This window comes from Ptiloglossa arizonensis, chromosome 14 (genome assembly GCF_051014685.1).
Source record: "Ptiloglossa arizonensis isolate GNS036 chromosome 14, iyPtiAriz1_principal, whole genome shotgun sequence".
NCBI lineage: Eukaryota > Metazoa > Arthropoda > Insecta > Hymenoptera > Colletidae > Ptiloglossa > Ptiloglossa arizonensis.
Genome location: NC_135061.1, coordinates 6,787,756 through 6,807,356, shown reverse-complemented (window position 1 = coordinate 6,807,356; position 19,601 = coordinate 6,787,756). Strand labels below are relative to the sequence as shown.

Genomic DNA, 19,601 nt, shown 5'->3' with positions numbered 1-19,601 from the left:
TCAAGCGGAGAAAAGCGTAATAAACCGGGAATTTCCACCGTGTGGATTTTAATTCCATTTAATCCCGGTTAACTACAGGCCGATTGAAACGACGTGTCGTAAAATTTGCAGGTGTATTGTATACATCGGGCCGGGACGTCCACTCGCGATAAATTTGAATTTTCTCCCCGATGACTTTTAAGATCCGTACCTCTGCTTAAATATAGAGCGATTTAAAAAAGTGTGCCACAACGTATACGTTACACGGGGCATGTTCCACGATCGAAGACGAGGAAAGAAACTTAACCCGATAAATTGCTACATTCTGTGACAACGTGTTAATTCCACGTTATCGCTATTGACGGACACGGGAGGCTGTGAAAAATGTATCGTTGAATTTTTCGCTGCGTACGATACACTCGAAAACGGGAGCCGATAAATTGAAAACATCTCGGGCAAGTTTTCGTTCCGGTCGCTTCTTTTTTTAAATACGGGTTGAAAATATACCTTGTAAATGTTTGCAGGTGTATTGTATACTATATCTCGAGGCGAGAAGTCGAGACGCGATAAATTTGAATTCTCTCCTCGGTGACTGTTAGTATCGGTTACACTTAAATGCAGGGTTATTGAAAAAAGTGTGCCACAACATATGCAGGCGTGTTCTACACCTAAAGAAGAGGAAACGTGACCCAATAAATTGTAACTTTCCGTGACAACTTGTTAATTCCAGTTACCTCGATTAAAATACAGAGCGGGCCCAAAGGACGCAGGGTATACAAATTACAGTCATATTTTTCGAACGAACTCGAGGTAACGAGACCGACAAAATTCAATTTTTCTTTGCTACCTTTTCCATTTACTAATTTCGTTTACTTCGATCGACGATTACTTCGCAAGACGATTCGAAAGTTGCATCGCATAATTTTTAAGTGTATTTATATATATATATCGCGAAACAAAGAAACGAGATCCAATAAATTCCTATTATCGTGGACAATTTTCGACACGGGACGTTTAAGAAAATATTGCAAACAATTTACACACCCTGATCCAAGTCCTCAATCCAGAGAACAAAATGCAACGTATTGCAATTTTCGTGGTCGATTTTTCCTTTGAAATAGAAGGGCGTCTCAACTGTTTGAACGTAAAATTCGCAAAGCATCTCTTAAGACGAGAAGTTAAATTGCAATAAATTTGTATTCTCTCTTCGGTGACATTTAAGATCAATTCCAGTGAAATACAAGCTGATCGATAAAGTGTGCCTGGGTAGTTTCGGGCGTATTTTACAGCCGAAAATAAGGAAACGGGACGAAATAAATTGAAATTTTGTCCGATACTTTAATTTCGTTTATTTTCATTTAATCGTTCAGGCAATTGAAAAGATGCAGACGCGTTTGTGTATCGCGAAGTGAGAAAACGTCGTCTCGCGACAGACGGAATGAAAAACTTTCAGTTCCATTTACATACTTCTATCGGAATACAGAGTAATTCGTGAAATGTGCAGACACGTTCCACTGCTCAAAATTAATAAAAAGTTTCACTTTATTTCGCGGCTGAACATTTTCTGACGCCTCCTTTGAATCAGACCGCGTCTAAGCGAGAATAAATGGAATGAAATGTTGCCAAGGGGAAATCGTAGCTTCGCGTCTGATGAATTCACGGAACAATTTCGTGGCGGAAAGAGGAACAAAGTTCAAAGGGAGCCTGGCTGCGCGAAAAGAAGCAGAAAGTTTTCGCTCGTGAAATAAGATTCCATTTAAAATTTAGATTCCACATCGGCGGAATGCGAACCAAGGGAACTGATAAGGATTCCAAAGAGAGCGGAATATCGAGGGGAAGACCGACGAACTTTTACAAAGTACAAATTCGGACGATTCGTGGGATCGGTTGCAAATTTTCAATCCAGCGGCCATTTGTCTGCTAAGAGGAAACTTGACAGAAATTGCACATTGCGAATGGAACGTCTCGAAAGGTGTTTCTCTGCCACAGAATTGTTTTCAACATTTTTCTCGATTACGACACATTCCCTCCCTATTGGCAAGAGAGTGAACCGCAAAAAATTTGGACTGTACATCGTCGTAGATTTTTAGAAATCTTTTGCAACTTTCCGAAAAATCGCTCGCGAACTTTTCAGTTGAAACGTAAAAGTTGTACAGCGGTAACAGAAACGTTACACTATCGACGCTTTTGTCAAATCACCGATGTCGGAGTTATCTGCCAGGAATACAATGTTCCTCTATGATTAACATGTGTACTCAAAGTATAGAGAGCAGTGAACGCGAAACGCGATCGGATAGAGCATAACTGTCGCATCGAGAAGTAAGCGAAGCTTTCAACGAAATCAATTTCCACGGCAGCTGCATTTCCGTCGCGACAGGGAAAAATATCGCCGTCGGTACAGTTCCGCGTGCTCGTAAATAAACATTATTGCCATACGTGGGCACATTTAGACAGTTTCGTCGCTCCAATCGACGGAGAACCGTGTACAAAAGGGACAAAGGGAGGGAGTAGGATGGGCGGAGGGGGCGTTGGCACAAAATTCGAATCGATCTCCACGAGGAAGCATTGTGACTCCGATTAAAGTTTCAACTACGTGGAAAACCGCAATCTAGCTGGGGATCGACTCTCTCGTGCGTACAGGGTAGACCATTTAAACGAATACATCTGAATGTTCCCGGTTCTTTACGAGTCTATGAAAAAACTCCCCGGGACGAAATTAAAAAGAGCACGAACGATAAAATTGAATAAATAAGTAAACGTATCTTTCTGCTTGCGAAATATTTCAAGTATCGTTCTACTTGTAAATATCGAAGTAAATTATTTTTCTGGAGAGAACATTTGTTTCCAAACGTTTTTGATCTCGAATCTTCCGAGAATGTTGCTTAACCAATCCGAGCACTCGAGTAAATCTTCCTTTTTTATAATATCGTATACTTTTACGTAGATCAATTTCTTTAGCGCAAACCATGTTACGCTATAGTATTCGAGCGGACGAGAGTCAGGTTTGCATACTTTACATTCCACGCGAAACACAACCTCTGATACGAAACTTCGATAAATTGCAACTCGGAAACAAATTATTTACGAGCCTGTATACGTACGAATTTTTTTTTTATCGGTATAACGACTAAACTACGCTCCTGAAATTTAATCGCTTGTTTCGAGAACATTTTGGAAAAATAAAATCGAAACGTCGATACACTTTCGTATGTTATACATTTCGTATATTATTTACATCGTTGCGTTGTTTCGACCAGTGTTACGTTGTTCGTACCAATTTCTCCTCTAGGTTCAGCAAAGAACAGAGATACTTGGGCGTTACCATTTAAATGGTCTCACAGTGTATATCTCGCCAGAAGGGAGAAGTTCAAAGAAGAGAATACACCGCGGAAAGTAATATCTGCCGGCAGGAACTTATGCGGCAGCCGGTGTGTAATCGCACTTTGTATTTTATCAAGATCCTGATGCGACGGTGAATTATGTAATTGCAACTCATCCCGCGGGGCTCTGGAACGCTGAAAACCACCGGCCCGGGCTGGAAAATGTTTTTCCTCCCCCTTTGACGCGGCCCGATACGGGGAAATTGCGGACAAAAAGCATCTGCTTGGAAATTGCCGAATGGAGAAACAACGAACGCAAGAAAGAATATCATCTTGCTATTTTACTCGTCGCGAATGGTCCTCGAGGAGATTGGGAACGGAGACTTATTCGACGAAGGAAAGCTTTAAGACGGTATTTTCATTCGAGGCGCCATTTTTCCAACGAATTACAGTTTGATTTTTCGTACACGCGTACATTCGTGTTTAAGGACAGTGTAGAAAAATTATCGATTGTTTTCTAGATCGTATACAAGAAACTAGTCTTTGCGGCTGCCACGATCGCGGTGGTTGTTCAATTTATCGTGGACAGAATTTATTTACGATAATTTGAATCTATACGAGTGTAGTTACCGCCCGTGGTAGAATAACACGTATAATTTGACAAAATGGCGGCTCCCTGAAGGCTAGACATTGATTTTTTCACACAGGGGCTCTCTTCGACTTCAAGGGGCTGTAAAAAAACTACTGCAGATATCGACTTAATTCTAGCAAGGGCGATAGGTAGATATCTACTGTACAGGGTCGGTCATTTAAGTGGAAGCACTTAAATATCTCTGTTATTTATGGGTCTATAAAAAAACTTTTACGCGTAGCATTATTCATTTCCCAGGATCATTTTTTTACTAGAATTTTTCTCGATATTCTTGCAGAGCATTGAAAAAGACAAATCGAAGAACTTTACAAATCTTTGAGCAAAAGAAACTTAATTCTTAAGAAGAACTTTAGAAGAGAAAGCATCGTCTAATTCTAATCGATGTTTGTTCATTGATAAAAAAAAAGAAAATTGATCCAAGCTTAAATGGTACGGATGGATTTTCTCTCGATAAACTGTTCGCGAAATACTTGTTTTACTAGTACCGCTCTCTCGCTCGAGTTATCGAGTACTTGTATGCGGGTCGTAAGACACTGCACTTAAAACATTAACTGCATTTACTTCGTGCATCACGGTTCTTTGTCGCTTATGTTCTTTAGCGTCCACGGTACCGGTTTGCTTAAACTGTTTTATCGCGACAGAAAATGCGTGTAACGAGGGACAAATACGAGATGGAAATCTATCACTGTACATACGCATCACTCGTCTCGATCGTTGTTGGCTTTCACCATAAATGAAAGTCATATCAATTTTCTCCTGCACGGTGTAACGCATTTTCACAACACTTAAGTTTCGACTAGCGTAGAAATAACGAAGAAGAAACAGCATATTCGTTCGAAACGAGAACCTATGATTAAACAAACTTTTCGGTACGAAATCATCGAGCAATACACGTTTCGTAACGTTGGGATGTATTAATATATACTTCCGGAGATCAAACGATCGGAATATGACTTATAAAGTCGTTCGATTTGTTTTTTATGCCGTGCAAGAATATTGAAAAAATATAAAGTACCGTACAAAAAACTACCTAATAATAAATCGTAAACTCTCGTAAAGAAATCGTCTTGGAAAAAGTCACTCTGTATTTAAATGTCAAATTTGACGTCTCAAAGTTCTCTAGATATTAAAAATAAAATTTGAAATATTAACAAAATGTCGATTAACGCGTTAATTGATAACAATATTTCGATAATTGCAAAAGGCTTAGGAAGTTTAATGGTAAAGGAAAAATGAGTTTACACGATAAAATAATTCTCGCGTCGCTCGAAAGCGGGGTGGGTGGAGATTACTGTTTCGAATCGAGATCCCGTTTCGCGAGTACTGTTCTTTGAGAAAAATAAATGAGATACCAAAGCATCGTATCGAAAGTGTTGCCAAGATAAACGTGTACAATAATTTGAAAAAACAAAAACGATAATACGATAATTTATACGCTAACTACTATCCTACGATTTTCGCTAGTCATATAGTTGGAAATAGAAGCGTGACGACGACGTTATGCAAAACTGATTTCTGTTACGAATTCGCATCAACGTTCCACGTTTTTCCGAGGATCGACGAAATCATAGAGCGCCCCACGGCATGCTAATTGAATTGCTAATTGAGCCAGTGAAACAGCGTTTTCGAAGTTTGTCATCGGAGGAGGGCTTGCATAATTCCCATAGGTCGTTACGTCAGAGAACAGTATTTCTTCGGTAATAATTGCCAACGTTCAACAGAGTTACAGCAGAAATAACAGACGCCGAGAATCGTGGTTTCCCTTCTACGTTAGTGGAACCGTCCGAATCGAAGATTTATTTAACACCGGGATTCGCGTTCTACGAGTTCCGGTGAATCGCCATTTATTCTCACCGACCTACAAAAGGGGAAAGCAATCGAGAAATATTACTTAAATATCTTTTTTATCGAAAAACACGTATTAGAACACCTTGGCAACATTTCGACGATTACGAAAACAGGATTGCTTTGTAACGTGCACGTGTTTTTTAACAGGATCGTATCTAAATGGGTATTTCTTCCAGTTACATCGGTTCGGGGATAAAATTTGCTCCAATTGTGAATCCAACGTCCTCGGTTGTCCAGTTTCCTATAGACCAACGTAAAAAAAAAGAAACCGATAATGTTGAAGCGGAAATTGTTCAGAAAACTAGACGAAATAATTCCAAGTCTAAAGACGGACAAAATTCTTGTTCAAATAAAGGATAAATAACTTTCGACGCGTTCAATAAAAATTCCAATCTGTGTTACACAATCAAATTCTCCCCCGTGATGAACAAACGTTACAAATAAAGAATAATAGCACAATATTCGGATAAAATATACAATAGCTGGGTTAAAATTCCACCCATCTGTGCCCGGGTCGCATCGGTTCGAAGCAACTGACGGAACCACGTAACGCGTCACTGGGATCATAGTTTCGAGAGATTGGTCCAGATCGGAGTACTCCCCACCATTAACGGGGTTCATCGTAATAGAAGTCGGTTCGAAGGTTCGAGACTCGGCCGATATCGTTTTCGTTTCGTGGAAACTCGTAGCGCAGTTCTCGCGGCGCAACGATTATTAAACGCACGAAATTACTGTTAATACACTCGCCGCGAACGCATCGGCTTTAATTGGTACGCGCCGGGTACCATCAACGTTTTAATTAGCGGCAAGCAAGCCCGATACGCCGGCCGACATTTCCTCTGCACCGCGATCGATGCTCCAGCATTACCCGCTAAACGGCAACATTCTATTTATAGACATAACAAACACATTTTGTTCCCTTGACGCGAACCACAATCGAGAACCACGACCCCGAAGGACCTACACGTTTCCCGAATGGAAACTCCGAGAAATCCAATTAACGTTGCAACCAGCACGGATTTTTATCGGTAACCTTTTTCTTGTAACTTTTTCATCCCGTCCCGGAAACAAATTCTGTAGAGGCTTTGGTCCATTGTGCTCGAGCGTTTTCCGCGAGGTTGTTTTTATTCAACCTATTATAAACGAGGATACGAACGTTGGATGGAAAGTTGTAGATTTTAGTTGGCAATAGTGTACGAAATACGCGAGGTTCAGCGAGTGCTCAAAGTTGAGCGATTATAAGGTTAGATATAAATTAGATTATAGATTTATACCTAACTTTATAATCGCTCAACTGTTAAGCACTCGATCAACCTCCCATATACCGTACACTATTGCCGACTTAAATCTATAACATAATTTATACCTAACTTCGTAATCGCTCAACTTATACGACTGATAGTCGGTGATTGCGAGAAGTAATGCGTGCACGTGTACGACGAACAGTTTGTTAATCTTAATGTTAATAAACGAGCAAATAGATGTAATGAGAATTCTTCCATTCGACGTAATCGAAAGGAACTCGGAGAAGCTCGACGAGCTGCGAACAGGGAATCTCCAATTGAAAAATAATTTTACGGTGTATTGTAGGTCGCGAAAAATTTTAAAGCGAATTAATGCAATTACTTCGCGTCGGGATGGTACCTTACAGAGCTGTGTTATATTATTCAGGGTTAGCGACGAAATTTTTTCTCGGTTTCGTAGGGTTCTCGGGGACCGTTTATGTAACGATGAATCATCGCAACTAGACATCCCAGGAGGACAGGGGGACATCGCCCTTCATATTTTTAAATAGAATGGATACATAAATCTTTACATTCCCTGGTAGCGCGTCTAAATATAAATAACATTTATTTCAAACGTTTTTCTCCACCACGGTTAACGTAAGAGATGCAACGATAATTATGCTTTATACCGACAAGCTTTCTCAGAAGATCTCACACCCGGAGACTTATGGAACTTTATTAAAGATAAAATAATGCCGGTAGCTACCGCAACAAGAGAGAACGCGTTCTTGCGTCTCTGTCGTTCCCCGAGTGTCGTTAAGTTTGTTCGCGAAAACATTTTCGACATTAATAAACTAAAATTTAATTACGGAAAGCGTCATAACTAATGCGTTCGTACGTACCCCTTAAAAGTTATCTAACGTTATATCTGCTAAATCGTACTTGGTAGAAAAGAATATTTCTAGCTCCCTGAGAATCTTATAAAATCGAACAAGAATTTTGTCGCTAACTCTGATGCATTGTTTCCAAAAGAAAGAAAAATAATATTAACTTTCGTAACAGGTAACATCGATCCCCCTGTACGTGTACATCGAGACTCCATATCTCGTTATAAGAAGGGGAACCATTAATTTAGTAGATACTGTGTACAAAATTATTAGTACTTCGTCTTAAGTTGCAGTTGCACTCGTTGATAAATCTATCACATGCTATCTTAGAAGAGAGTAGATGTTGCGATTGATTTCTATCAAAAGAAATAACAGCTTGTTAGAAATCTACCGGTGTTTGTTAGAAAGTTTTAATCAAGAATTAAATGCCAACGCGAGAAATCTTAAATTAAGAAATAACATTACAATCACCGTATTTTTTAAAAAAAACCTCGTTCCTAGATAGATAGGTAGATAATTTTTTTCCGAATCAGCCTTACTAATGAGTCTTGCAGCAACCACTTATTGCAGTAATAGAGATAGTGTAATAAATTATGATCGCAATTTGTATCATTTGTGCTTCGATTAACAATCTTTAAATAGATTTTACTCCATTTCAAATAATATTGCAACATTGATCGATCGAAGAATTAATACATAGTATGTACGTTGGATAAAATTAAAATTCACTATCGTTCGAATATCTCTGTATGCAAAAATATTATAGAAAATTTCGTCACCTTTTTTTTAAAGGAATATTTATCCGGAATTGAAATTGTTACGTCCACGATTATTATATTCAAAACGACTAAATGTACTTGCACGTAAGAGAATTCCAACAGAGTGGATAAATCTCGTACAAATTGTTTACCGTTTAGAGAGATGATGAGCGTTCGGAGAAATTGAACCATGAGAATGTATTGTAGCAAACTGGTTTCGCGAAGAAAAGGAAAGTTATTTGTTGCAACGTTGAAGCTATTTTAATTGACGACGGATCTTCAGCGGACAGGTTTCATAGGAAAAAGAAAAGTTATTTATTACAACGTTGAAACTTTGTTCGAATGTAAACTCCGAGCGGACAGGCTCTGAGAGAAAAAGGGATATTACTGGCAAAGTTGAACTCTTATTAATTGATCGTCGGTTCCGATGTTCCTCTTATCTTGTTCGCGACAGTGACATTACAAGAATTCAAGGTGTGTATTTTTCTAGATGCATTTCTTATCTTTCGTTCAGCAGCGTGACAAATTTCACAGATATTTCAAGGTAGGAACATCGTAAAAATTACACCCATCTCCCGCAAAGTAATCGAGGAAAATTGAGATCGAAATTCTATTCCGTTGGACAGAAAGTCGGTGCAGAAGCGTCCAATAAAACGCGCGCATAAAGGAAGCTGTAGAAACGGGCGAGCGTGGCTGAGCGTAAAACGAATGCAAATGTACGTAGACACGGAAGAACATAACCGATAATGCCTCCCGGATTCATGATCCGGCGCATACGTGCAAAATTTAATACCCCGTGCAACGCGAAAGTGCATCGAATTCAAAATAACACGATCAACCGACAATCGCCACCGAGTGAAATCCCGATACAGTCGTTTGTCGCAAGTGACAGTGCAGGTGTCACTTTTTCCCCATCTTTTTACGAAAATGTACCGCTGAATGTGCATTTTTCCTTCGGAAAAGTTCAAACAATTTCGAGCGAATTATCATGAAGAATACCGCGCGAAAGAAAAATTTCCACGGGGTTTAATAAGAAGAGGTCGCACCCGTGGGGTATTTAATTTTTTTCAAACATTTTCCGGTAATTCTAGAGAAAGAAATAAGTAGACGCGTCCGAGTTCTCTCGACATTGTTCGTTATTTATAAAGGTATTTAACATTTCATTTTTTTCATTCAGTCTCGCGTGTAGTTTCTCAAAAGCATTGTTACAGTTGCAACGGAAGCTATTCGTATTCGAACAAAGCGAAAAGCGAAATATGCATGTCACGCGTTAGCATTTATCAAATGTTCACGTTGCCGAAAATGCACATGTTTTTCACGTTCTTACGTTGCGTTACATCCGAGGCGTTGTAAAAGAAAAATAGATAAAAAACAAACAAACAGAATAAAAAGAGAATATAGAAATAAAAGAATATACGAAAATAAAGAAGAAATTAATAAAAGTGAAGGAAAAGAAATGTTGTCTCTCGCGATACTTCAGAAATTTGGATACGAATCGATTTTATCAATTTTAAAAATACGTGTAAAAGGAAATTTGGCAAATGAAATGTTAAATAGCTTTGCAAATAACGAGCAACGGCAAGGAAGCTCGTTTCGACTTATTTTTCCTGTAGAATCGTCAGAAAAAGTTTGAAAAAAATTGACGACCTCGGAGGTGCGAGTTCTCCTTCTGAGTAATCGGACCTAGAATCCCATTGTTAACGCGTTAAGAGAGTCGAAGATTGTTCCGGCAAAGGCGAGCGAAATACTGTAATCTGGACCGAGTAATCGGGTAAATCTTAAGCGTTTCGCTTCTCCGCGGAAAATTACTTCCAAAACGTACTACAGGGAACAGAGGAGCGCTACGTTATACAAGATAAGATCCACGAATGGAAAGAAAGAACAGAACTGAAAGAAGTATAGATCGAATGTATTAAATTGTGGTACAGGACTGGATAAATGTACACCTGGGTATGCGGTGTTAGACGAAACAAAGAGAGAAACGACGAGAAGAAGAGCAGGAAGAAGAGCTTCGAGACTGGAGAAGAGGATAAAAGAACATTGATAAAATACGGGAAACGAGCGCAGCGAGATAAGAATAAGACCAATTGCAGAATGAAAACGGTGATGTTTCGAGTAAATTAACGCTCGGAGATAAAGAGGTACCAGTGCAAGTGCGATGTAATAAGAGAGAAAGGTTCGAATAATAACGAATAAATACATTGGACGCGATTTAACTCTGGAATATCTTGACGAACGTGGAAAGAATAATAGCCGGAATAGTCGGTGTTAACCAAGGACTGTAACCGACCAAAAAGAACAGCCTGTGTATCAATCGACCGACCGAAAGCGATAGACAAGAAAAGAAAAGAAAAAAAAATAGGAAAGAAAAGTACCGAGTCGAGGATTGAGACGCAGTCCGGTAACATTTGAACCAAGAACTGTAACGAAATGAAAAGAACGGACTGTATATTAATGAGCCGGTTGAAAGCAATTGGTAAGAAAAAAAAATGAACGGTGCAATATGTGCGAGTCCAGTGTGCGAGAACCGAAAGGTATCAAGATGCGTAGATACGACTGGAAGCACGAGTAGACCAGCGCGAGTAATGTTCGTTTCTTGGCCGGGAAGCTCTGGAAAGTAATAAATACCGTCGAATCTTTCTTCTCGTCCGTGGTATAAATAATCAACGTGGTTGCAACGCGAAACGTGTTCGAAATAACGTTACGGATATCGCGAGAAGAATCGGGAGTAGAAACTCGCGAAGGACGTAGAGCGAACCGTAGCGCGTTTCCACGACGGGACCTCCATAAACGGGCCACCGTACGCTGTACAGTGTGTTTCTAAATCGCGAAGTCGGGTCGACGGTACGGTGCAAGTGTCCCGTAATCTGGCCGATTCCTCCTGAACCGGGTCATTCGGTACTCGCCGCGTTTCGGATGAGCATTACGCGGGACACCGAGGCGAGATCGTTTCACAGCCGCGTAAACGGGGAGAGAAATAACCAGGAACTCGAACCGAGGACCGAGGACCGAAGACCGAAACGGTCCCGTGATTTTAAACGAGTCTCGCGGCGATCGGAACACCGGCAGCCCGTGAGCACGAGGGAAACGAAACGAGGCCGATTAATCGGCTATTACATACCTCGGACAGGGCGTCCTCCATCATATCGCTGGTATCTCTCATGACTCTCGATGGAAACTAGCACCGACAACAATCACTCAACGCCCACGTTTTATCCGTTTCGTTCTCCGGTTGTTCGGTGTATCTTTCACTGTGTTGTTCGTTCTCTGGTCGGTGACCAGGTCCGCGCGAACGTAACTCCACGAGGCCGGGGATAGGCGAGCAAGTTCCCTTGCGGGTAAGAAGGTGGATCGGCACCGTGCAACACCCGGGGAGCTGGTGTTCCCTGTCACGAACACATTGTTCCCCGATCGTTTTCGAGGAGGCTGTTCGTTTGAACGCGCGTAAGGTTCGCCGTTGGATCGATCGTATCGCAACGTGTCACTTCCCTCCCTCTCCGTGTGTGCGGCCGGTTCACCCGTTTCCCAACGGAGAGCCGTTCTCCGGCGACACAGGGCCACCGATATCCCGCGATATCCCGCGATATCCCGCGATATCCCGCGATTCGGTTCCGATCGACTCGAGTTGGTATACGCTAACGAAGAGGGAACGACGTGCGTGGCATCCGAGCGTGGCGAGCTCTACGGGCTCACGAGAGGATCGCGAGGCGACCCATCGGTGTACGCGGCTTTGGAAACACTGGCGAGCGCTGTCAGGTAAGCCAGGGAGCAGGTCGACAGACAGCCAGCCAGCCAGCCAGCCAGCCAGCCAGCAGGCCAGACCTGCCTCCATGACACTGCTCCCGTCTTCTTCTACCCTCGCGCGGTCTCTCCCTTGCACCGACTGCTCGCAGCTGCCTTTCCTCCCTACCCTGTCTGCCCACCTACCACTCCGACTCCCTCCATGACACCATTTCCTCTCTCTTTCGCCCTCCGCGTTCCCCTGCGCGAATTGAGCGCGCGACCCTCTTCGTCGCTCCTCTATCCGTGACCGTTCTCCTGTCTCGTTCCTTCCACGGTGGCCCTCCCCCTCTCCCTCTCTAGCCTGCATTTTCCTGCCGTTTCCCCTCTCTAGGCTGCGCGTTCTTTCTCCTCCTTTCTTCGCGGACGCCCCACCACGTCCCTCCGCGCTGGAGTTTCCCGCAGACTTTGCCCACGGACGCTTCTTCCACGCACGGCTCGGACGGAGACCTCGTCGATCGGAAGACCGCGGAGTTCAAAACGCCGGATGGCGGATTCCGGTCCCTCCGAGCTCCCATTATTCGCGAATACGCGCCGGATCGTGGGACCGGCTCCTCGAAGAAGGGTGCTGCTTCGGAACATCGAGTTTCGCGAGGATCGACTCGGTGGACAGCCGGATTCTGGGACGAGTTCGATCTCGCGATTCAACGCGTTTCAACGCGTTCACTGCCCATGGCCCGTATACGGGTCATAGCGCCGTGTCATTCGATACACCGACCAGAGACCGGACAGTGAACGCGTACAGCCAGAGGTACCCCCGAACCCTGTGCGAATCGTCTCGCGATCGAATGCCGATTAGAGCTCGTTTCACCTTCGACGTTTCAACCGCGCGAACATTTTTCAACATTTCTACCAATTCGAACTATTTTACCATACAATTCGGCTACCAATTAAATCGAGAAGATTCGATGGAAGCGAGACGTTGGTCATTCCCTTGTAAAATTCGAAAAGATGTAACTGTACTCGCTTCTACTTCTTACAGAGTAAAATATACAGAACGCGATGCAACAACGGAGCAATGTATTATAAATCTTTACGCGACGTGTGGTTACAAGAAAATATCGGAGGCTACTTTTTTTAAATACTGGGTTACAGTATATTTGTGTACAATGCGAACAATAAAATTACTTCATCGATAAGTGTCTACATTGAATGTTCGAAGGTGGGCATAATTGAAAGTTTAAATAGGACATGTTTCAAGGTTCGTCCGAGTGATATCTGATCCTAGAACGATTCACTCGTTTAAAGACTCAAGACGATGTCCTCGATATCAATCTTGGTGCATTGCGCGCTATTGTATTACCGTAACTCACAGTCCCATTTTTCGATAACATTCACCAATACCAAGATACGTGATCGAAACTTTCGAAGCAGACACGGTCAAAGTTCGACCGACAGATGCTTTCCGATCGAAGGGTACCCAGAAGTTTGAAAATTCAATGTTTATCGGAAATAAAGGTCATTTTAGGGATAGACTCTGCATATTGACGAAACGTCCCCCGCGTTGATTTACACGAAAGTAAAGTTGTCCAATAAAGTTTCAGAGTGTTTGCACGCTCTGCTCGTAACAAAAGCTCCTTCCCGTATACTTTATTAATTTTCATTCTACACGGTGTCTGCGCATCCAAAGGGCCAAAGCAAAGACCTAACCAAACACGGGATTCCCTGGCGAAAATTACGCGCGATACTCGAGCCATTGTCGGATCCTATTGGTCGTCTACCAGCGACTTCTGAATCGTTTCCACGGAACACGAAACCTCGTTCTGGTAACTCGAAGCTATTTCGTCTCCTAGTTACTCGAATCAATATTTGTTCCCGATCAGTTTCCAGCGTTCTTCGCGAACCAACGCGAAAAAATGAAGGAACCTCCGATCTGTCCTCTCTCGAGAGAGACCGGCCTGGCCGAGTGTCGATACAACTAGCGAATTGTTTTCGATTCGACGCGAATCCTCGTTCTCGCAACCCGGACCTATTCCTCCTAGTCACTCGGATCGATATTTAACTTCTGATCAGTTTCTAGCGTCGTTCGCGAACCGTCGGAAGGAAAGGCTCCTGGAATTTCCAATTTATCTTCGAAAGTGACACCGTGGTGTCGATCCACGTTCCACGTGGAAGTGAGAGAACCACCGTGTCACGGACGAGGAGGATATTGTGCAACGCGAATTTTGGCTGAAAAAGGAACGTCCTCGCGGCACTACAAAGCGGTTCACGCGTCCTGGCGGAGGGCAACGATGCAGACGAACAGCTGCTATTTCACCTGTTCGATATATTATTTAAATGCTTCACCTGCCGCGATGTCAAGATACCGCGAGATAAGCGGCGAGCGTTTCCTGCTTTCACGACGATATCGCGCGAGATTTTCGGCGCCGTTTCTTTCTCGAGAGCTTTTTGCCAAGTGACTCGCTCGGCGTACTCGCGAAATTGATCGCGAAACCCGCGCAATTATTCCACCTTCGTTTCCCTTTTTCGGAAACAGAAACCTCCAAGCCGACGTTAACGAGCTGCTTTCGTTTTATGATTTTTTATATACTTCGACGAGAAAGAGGCACGGCCCGATTGTTCTCCAAGGATTTTCGAATTTCTCGGCCGCGAGACGCGTTTTAAGTTCGTTAAAGCGCGAGAGTACGCGGGAACTCTGTATTACGAGTTTGTAGTACGCTTATCGAGGATTGCATTATTCATTCGAGAGGTCTCAAAGGTACGACATGTGAAGGGATGCTCGATTATTTACAGATCCGAGGGTTTTTGTCAACGCGCGTCGAAAATGAAAGTCGGGCGATCGAAATTGCGAGACAATTGTCGAGCGTCTTAATTCATCGATGGAAAAGGTAAAAATGAGCAAGTTTCGATAAATATTGGTACGTTTCGAAAAGTGGAATTGTACGTATTTAGTCACTCGATCAAAATATCGATTTGTTTAAACAATTACAATGTCGCGAAGGAACAGTTTCGACGATAGAACAAAATTTATCGCGTCGTCTTTCTTGCGAGTGTTACAATTAGTCTTTTATTCAATCTGGGAAACATTGAATCGAGTAATTTATTAATGATTTATTTCTAATAGGAACTTTAACATTTCGCTTCTCTGTTGTTTAGTATTCCTAATTTGCATTATCTTCTAAAGTGGACTTACAACAGAAACAAAACGTGCAAATTTCGCTAAAATTGCGTTCCCTACATCGTGTTTAATCACGATACCAAATAATGAATAACGTAAGACTGGAAAAAGCAAATTGAACTATATTTTATTCTCGTTTATAAATATCGTTCGACGATCCAAGCCAACTATAATTGGACTCATTTTCTTCATATATTTGGCTAATTGTTCCGCATCCGTGTGCCCAACTTTGTGATTGATAGCACAGGTTACGAAAGGGAAGAATCCGTCACCAGCGGAAACCAGAAAAGATGGAACCACGACTCTGTACCATTGGTCGTTCTTTAATTCTTCGAACGCCGGTACTTCACAGGCCCGACACCTTAAAACGTACGATTATTATAAAAGAAGAAAAAAAAGAAAACTGACAAAGTTACCTTATTTTAGCTTCAATTACGGTTCTGATGTTCCCAGTGAGGTTGTACGTCACTTTCAGTCCCGACCATGCTAATATTCCGTTCAGTTCTAGAATCTGAAACATTAAATTGTCTCGCATCGTTGCTCAAGTCCTTGTTTCTTCGTCACGTGAGTAGAGTATCGAATTGTTTTTTTAATCTAATTAAAAAATAATCGACCTATATCAAATAACAGCATATTATATACCGAGTTTAACTTATTATTCCAGGGGTGTTTTTTCAACCCTTGCACGTCTACTTGACAAGTTAAAAGTTTCAAAATCTCAAAGGCAGTTATCGAACATTAAGTAAAAAATGAAAAGTAGCCTTAAAGAATGCAACAGTTAGTACACGTCGGTAAGAAAGACAGTTTCCAACAGGAGGTGAACAGAACCTGAAAGTATTTTGTCGTTCCTATTATTAGTCGTTCCACCGGAGGTATTTTGATTATTTTGAGTACTGTACGTCGATTCAAGATTGTTCAAAATTTTCTTCTATTTCACTTTTGTTCCACTTATTTATTTATTATTTACCTGCACGATGCAACTGCCGTTTAATTCGAGAGTGTCCCACGTGTTCTCAAAAGGTTGACTCATCATCAAATCACCAAAAGTGATGTTATTGTTCATGGATTCGATCGGAGAACGTATTCCTCCGGGATTCGTGCAGGCAACAGCAGCGTACGTCCAGAAAGTCCTATTCTCTGCCTGTTCCACGTACTGCAATCGTTTAAAAGCAAAGTTAATCAGGAAATTAGTAAACACTAAATTGCCTTTCTTTCTTCATTCTACATAAAAGGAATTTCATAAGTAAACTTTCACCCAAATTCAATGTATATGAACAAAATGATACTTGTTTTTCAAAAATTAGCAACTACGCACAGTGTCCACCATCGCATCTGTAATCAAATTCCCAAGATTGCATTCGCTTTTGCGACAATTATTGTCCAGATAAACCTTCGATCGGCCGACTATCGACTTCGATGCTTCGTCCACGGACATTTTCCAAGGTTCCAAAGCTTTCAGTATCTCTGGATCTGTCAAAAATTTAAATTTTGAACGTTACTACACCACGAATTTCTACAGAGAATATGCATTTTAATCATTTTACACAGAATAATACGAAACAAACAGTTTTCTCGTTCTCCTTTCCGTAGTTACAAGTTTAGAGAGTCTCTTGTTTAAAGCACTATCGTCAGTTTAATGAAACAAAAGACGTAATTGTTTCTGGTGTCGACAAATAAAGTAATAACCGAGATTGTCAGAAATTGACTTGATTTTAAGTCTCTCGGTATATAAATAACAATTATTGACACAGTTAAATATGCAAATATATATGTACCTAAATTAAGAATAAGAATTACTCTATTTTCTTGTATCGTAAAGCAATCCGCTTACTCTAAATCCGTCGAAAAGGAAAGCTGCTTGTTCGAATACCTTTACACGATACAGTATATTCAAGGTCTCACCCTCTTCGATGGAGTAATCAAGAAGAATCGGATTTCCGTCCCAATCAACCACTTCACCCTCCTCGTCGAACCAGACTGTCAAGTTTCCCAAATACCTGCCACAAACAAGGACTTCTTCACTTTCGAGAAGAAAAACACGGAATTTAAACTAAAAGAGATCTGTCGAGAAGGAATTACGAACTTGGTAAACGCTGCTGCCTGAACAATCAGAACTGTTCTGTTGGTGTTTTCTTGAACCACCACCACTGGGTACTCGTCTTCGGGAATGTCGATGAACGGAGGTTCACCTAAAGAAGCAACAATAGTATTGTGATATTCAACAATACTATTTGATTAACGATACTCATCGATATACATCAAGAGTACCATTTTTTCAACAGCCAAAAGAATACCATTTTTATCCGAATTACTTTCATCGAGTTTCAGTTGACATTTCTAATTTCTTTCCAATCTTTCCAATTTCAATGTTTTCTTTTCAAATACTTGCCCGAGTAAAGAAAAGTGTGCGAATGTCCCCCGACGATCAAGTCGATCAAAGGACATCGCGAAGCCATTTCTCTGTCCAAGTCTAATCCACAGTGACTCAAAACAATGATAATGTCGACCCCCTGAGATTTCAGTCTCTGTGCCTCGTCATTCACCGTTTCCACCTCGTCCAGGAACTTCAACTTGCCGGTAACGGAAATGGTCTGACAGTTTGTGAATTTCGATTAAGAAACGCGAGGTCGTTCGTTTAAATCTCCAATATCCGTAATCGTCTCTCGTTATCGTGTGATTATTTCTAGCTTCTTAAAATTTAATCGAGTCGATCGACGATCGAAACGTATCTCGACAAAAAATTTAATTGAAGATGTCTCGAAAGATTCGCAGTGACTTTGATCGAAACTGCAACAGAGGTATAACTCAGCAAACGTTACACAACTTTTAGATACAAAGTATTATTTGATCTTCCACTCGATTGCATTCGTGGAGATTTAAATATTCGAATCGAATGTTTCTTAAAAATTATGATACTTTATAAAATACTGTACGGAACATATCTTTCACGATTTTGTGAAAAAGTTAAGTCAATCAGGAGGAAATTGAAGAAGAACTTATACGAACGTTTGTGGTAGATATAATAACACCAATGACTCCGATTTTGACGCCATTTTTCACCAAGATCGTGCTGTTCGTATAGAGACCCTGAAAACGAATAAAAAGTTTTTAAGTATAGATTCGATCGAGATTTCAATCTATCGACTGACCTCCATCGTTGGTTCTTCACTGGCATCTATATTGGTCACCACCACAGGTGCCTTTACCATTTTCAAAAAAGGGACGATACCCTCGATACCGTTGTCGAATTCATGGTTACCGATTGTCTGAAAAATATGAACTGTGATTACGAAACGTTTGGAATATTTCTACCTACGAATAAATTTCAAACGAGAATAATTTGTCTCCGATGATATCACTTATTATCTGTAAAATCTGAGAATTCGCATTTGTATACGAATTTCAATAATCTCGTTGTATCTCGAAAACATGTATTATATAATTAATTATCGTTATTCAAATCGGTAATAATTATTCGCTTTGAAAGCATTATGAATACATAATAAATTGAAATCTACTCGAATGTTCCACGAATCGATAAAAACAGAATTAATTTTAAACGTATGTGAATACAATTCTTAAACGATCGATTACATCACTTGATACAAAATTAAGAATGGCCTGTTGTCGTTGTATCGTTAATAATTGTCTCGACTGAATTTAGATTGGATTAATAATAGAATACGTATTAATCCTTCGCTGTATGATTTTCTAGTTTCATTTCAAAGAAACGCAACTTCTAAATAAGCTACGTTATGTAAATGTCAAGGAATGAAAATCAACTTCGTACGCCGTTAGTATATTTATAACACTGTTTCATAGACGCTAAATATGTAATCGGTTCTCTCATAGTTTGGTAGGAATTTGTGTATCTTTGCAACGCAATACGATAAATGATCGAAAACTATTTTTTTTCTAGTTAAAAACAAACGTAACGCGAGAAAATTCTTAATACTAAAAAAAATTGTTTTCGATGTACCATTAATTGATTCGAAAACTACCAAATCGAAATATATTTCTCGTTGTTTCGAGT

At 41.0% G+C, this 19,601-nt stretch overlaps 2 protein-coding genes across 4 annotated transcripts in view; both read right to left on the bottom strand.

The window, feature by feature from the left end:
• The window catches only part of LOC143154277 (uncharacterized), a 40,048-nt gene extending 28,118 nt beyond the window's left edge, over positions 1-11,930 (bottom strand). The window contains exon 1 of the mRNA XM_076326236.1: positions 11,792-11,930. Coding sequence (XP_076182351.1) covers positions 11,792-11,833 — 42 coding nt within the window. The 5' untranslated portion in view covers positions 11,834-11,930. The remainder of the gene's footprint in view (positions 1-11,791) is intronic.
• Positions 11,931-15,687: 3,757 nt separating this feature from the next.
• The window catches only part of LOC143154365 (apyrase), a 17,629-nt gene continuing 13,715 nt past the window's right edge, over positions 15,688-19,601 (bottom strand). For all 3 annotated transcript variants that reach the window (XM_076326462.1, XM_076326464.1, XM_076326463.1), the window contains 9 exons: positions 18,718-18,834; positions 18,575-18,655; positions 17,958-18,159; positions 17,652-17,757; positions 17,471-17,565; positions 16,884-17,038; positions 16,536-16,721; positions 15,985-16,079; positions 15,688-15,929 (listed from right to left, as the gene is read on the bottom strand). In XM_076326462.1, coding sequence (XP_076182577.1) covers positions 15,689-15,929; positions 15,985-16,079; positions 16,536-16,721; positions 16,884-17,038; positions 17,471-17,565; positions 17,652-17,757; positions 17,958-18,159; positions 18,575-18,655; positions 18,718-18,834 — 1,278 coding nt within the window. In that variant the 3' untranslated portion in view covers position 15,688. The remainder of the gene's footprint in view (positions 15,930-15,984; positions 16,080-16,535; positions 16,722-16,883; positions 17,039-17,470; positions 17,566-17,651; positions 17,758-17,957; positions 18,160-18,574; positions 18,656-18,717; positions 18,835-19,601) is intronic.